Raw genomic sequence first — 3,668 nt, forward strand, 5'->3', positions numbered from 1 at the left:
TAGTTTAGACTTATTTAAAAGTACAAAAAAAAAAAAAAAACAAGTAGCTTCGGATGTTTTTTTTTTGCATTGACATTTTCCGACAAACATAATAAACAAGCAAATAAGCCAAAATATTATCCATACATAACGCAACAATGACGCAACATTTGCGCACTAAATCATTGACTTTTACCGTTTCTCATCATTTGATTTCACAGAATTTAATCAAACTTGACAATATTTTATTGAGAAAAATTGATTTTGACTTTTTCCTTCTTGCATTAAAACCATTTATTTTGATAAAAAATGTCGACGAAGTCATTTATTAAGCGCAAAATCAAATTTAAAGTTTCTCTTTATTTCAAATATGCAAATTTATTTTCTCATTTTCACGCGCATGATGCACGCTAAAAAGCAAGTTACATTTGAAATTTACATTTTAACAGAAGAATTCATTCCAGTTAAACCATTTAAAATGAAGAATTATATGAGAACTTGTAAATTGAGAGGTGTATCTTTAAAACAATCATTATTACGAGAAAATTAATAAGTGAAATTCTATTCATAGAAAGGTTTATTTTGCTCGAGACATTTTTACTAATTATCTTTCTACCCTTATCATATTTTCCTGTCACGATATTATAATATAATTACAATCTAATTGGTAAAAAGTTTTGAGCGGAAAATTACTGACTTCAGTGTATACTAATCCAATTGAAAATTCTTTACAAATACACGTGATATGATGAGAACAAATGATACGCAGGCTGAATTTGATCGATAAAAATGATAATGAGGAATCATTACTACCCTTCCACTTGAGTGAAAACGAGCCAAGTTAACTAGGCCAAACATATTTCATCCCCATAAAATCATCAGAAGTTTATTTGTAGGTATTTTGAAATTTTGGAATGAATGAGTGCATTCTAACCTAATCGAATCTACAGAGATTATCTGATCATTTAATTCCTATGATAAAGGGAAATGCAGGAATGATAACTTGCGCAGAACAAGAAAGAGAGGTCAATAATCAAACAATGAAAAATCAATAATCAAAATTATTGATTTTTTAAATTATTTTATAATTTATGAAGCAAAAACTTATGGTATAGACATTTTTGGTGAAAAATGTGTATAAACATTAAAATCAGATAATTGAAAGCCTCCATTTGTTGGCATCATTGTATTAGGAGTTTGATATGGACTGGGCGCAACAAAACCACTTTGTATCGTCTAGAAAAAAGAATAATGGAAATTTAGAAATAATAGCCAATAAATTATTGATTTATGCAAATCATTTTTACTAATTAATCTTTTTTCATCATTGTTCTGAATATGATCTGAACAACAAATTTGCTACACAATCTACCGTAATCAAATTCAGGTATGAACCAGCCATTTGCTTTACTGAGGAATGAGAATGATGTGAAATGATAAAATTAGTGATGCAAAGGCGGAAAAATCATTAAATGGTTGAAAATTACAAGCGGAAGCCAAATAATTTTATTGCCTGAATTGAATAATTGGCCATAATTGGCCACTTATTTGATTTCTAATCTTTATGATTAAATCAATTTTTAATTTTGTTGGATATAATTATAGACAAAAAACATACCGGATTACTAGATGGAAACCTAGGGAATCGTTGTTGGTTGACAGGATTTAAGAATAATGACCGATGAGATTCTGTCGTTAATTGAAATGACTGTTCTGTTGATAATGTAGGAACAGTTACTGTTGTTGAGGAAGTATTAGCAGAACTATTATCAGCACTTGTTTGTCCATTATCACCACCTTCATCCAAATCTGGTGATATGCATTGTCCACTTTTACAATGTATCTGAAGGAAGCATTTCTTTAGATGATAGATATTCGAAATATTTACTTATGCAAATATTTGATCCGTTATATCTGATCGTTTAATTTGATTTTATTAGGTGTTTAAACTGAAGTATTTTTTTTTTTTCATCAGCCATTGTTTCTAAAATATTTGATTGGTAATTTCATTTCAATGATACAATCATCTCAACTGAATATTCATTTGAAAAAATCTGCTCGTTGGCATGAAATGATTGTCGAAATGGAAAAATTGTTTTTGTAATTCTTTACTCTTTGAAATGTGAAACCACTGCTGTGTAGTAGGATGGCAGAGAAATCGTGTGACGGATACCGTATTCTTAGTGCACTGCAGATGGTCCAACAGTTTGAAATTTTGATTCCTTTTTAAAATTATTCAATCAATATGAAGGGGAAAAAATTTTTTAATGTTACCTATTTTTTCAAACTTTAAATTGTTGCAAATTAAATGATTAGAAAACTATAGGTGAAGTGTAATGCGTATGTTTATGAAGCAGTATTAGTGAATAAGTAAAAGTTAACTTTTAAGTAACTTAAATAAATTAGATAATGGTAGTTTTAGTAAGTCAATATTTTTGTATTAATATGATTTACGATTAAAAATCAAAGTGGAATAGTGAAGGGATTTAGATTTGATAAATTTATATCTGTGAATTAAATCTTGTCATTAAAAAAAAAGGTGAATATCTGATGGCTTATTCATTTTATAATAATAATAAACTAAATAATGATAAGAATGAATAATGAATAATACAATTTATATCTTTATCATTGTACCTTTGACCTCAAATGAGCTCATAACAATATATCCTCAAATTGGCATTGCAGCAGATATCGATCAAAATGATTCAATCATTTGCATGTAATCTGAACCGGAACAAATTTGCTTTTCCTAATTCCATAGGAGATAAGACACGAAGAACGAATGGAATGGATGGAATAATTAATTGAGAAATAAGATAGTGGACAACTATTTTGTTACAGCAATACAGGTACAGATGACCTTAAACAGGATAATTATCCGATTAAATACGCGCGCGCTCAAATTTGCTCTGTCCTTAAATTTTTAGGGAATAATTAGGCAATTTTGATTTAATGAAAACAAAATAAGCTGTTAATAGAATTTGAAGACAAAACTAAATATTAGTGGAATAAATTAAGCCAAAAAGTTTGCTAAATTTACGAAAATTTTAAAGCTATAATTTCAAAAAAAAAATATATATATTCGTATTTGTCAAACATCTTTAGAAATAAACTTTGCAACTTCTTTGAATCGATTTTGAAACGATCAAAAGCGCTAATTTCTTTATAATTTCCACTTTTACCATTTCTAATAGCATCTAATTGTATTTATCAGCATACCCAATTTCATTGGTCAACGGAAGTAATTAGTGACAAGCCAACAAAAGCAAACTGATTTATTGGCTTAAAAGGCTATAACAATCTGTTTGTCATTCTATTAAGGCTTTTGTGATGGATAGCTTCTAAAACACCTTTAATCTCTCCACAACATATACAAGAGAATATAACTTTTAGAAAAATTATGCATCAAATGGGTCAAAGATCAACTGACAGTAAGCAAACAGGATGAATGTTACACCTGACAAATTAATTAATGGAGTACTACCGACTGCAACGAGCAATCTTATTCAATCTATCGAAACTTATTGAATTTGTTTAATTTTTATGTAAAAAAATTTGCAATTTTTTTTTATTGAATTAATAAAATTCTTATTCCAAACCAAAGTATTAAAAACTATTAAAAATGAGGCAAAAAAAAAGGAAGGCATGAAAATAAGCTAAATAAGTTATTGTATAAAATAAGAAAA

At 28.1% G+C, this 3,668-nt stretch overlaps 1 protein-coding gene across 1 annotated transcript; it reads right to left on the reverse strand.

The window, feature by feature from the left end:
- Window positions 1-1,083: 1,083 nt before the first annotated feature.
- On the reverse strand, window positions 1,084-1,822 carry LOAG_13566 (hypothetical protein; the record flags this gene model as incomplete). The annotated part of the gene is made up of 2 exons (XM_003149073.1): window positions 1,084-1,215; window positions 1,598-1,822. Coding segments are annotated over 2 exons (357 nt in total), but the record flags the coding sequence as incomplete, so codon positions are not given.
- Between the last annotated feature and the right edge of the window lie 1,846 nt (window positions 1,823-3,668).

Source organism: Loa loa (genome assembly GCF_000183805.2).
Source record: "Loa loa unplaced genomic scaffold supercont3.154, whole genome shotgun sequence".
NCBI lineage: Eukaryota > Metazoa > Nematoda > Chromadorea > Rhabditida > Onchocercidae > Loa > Loa loa.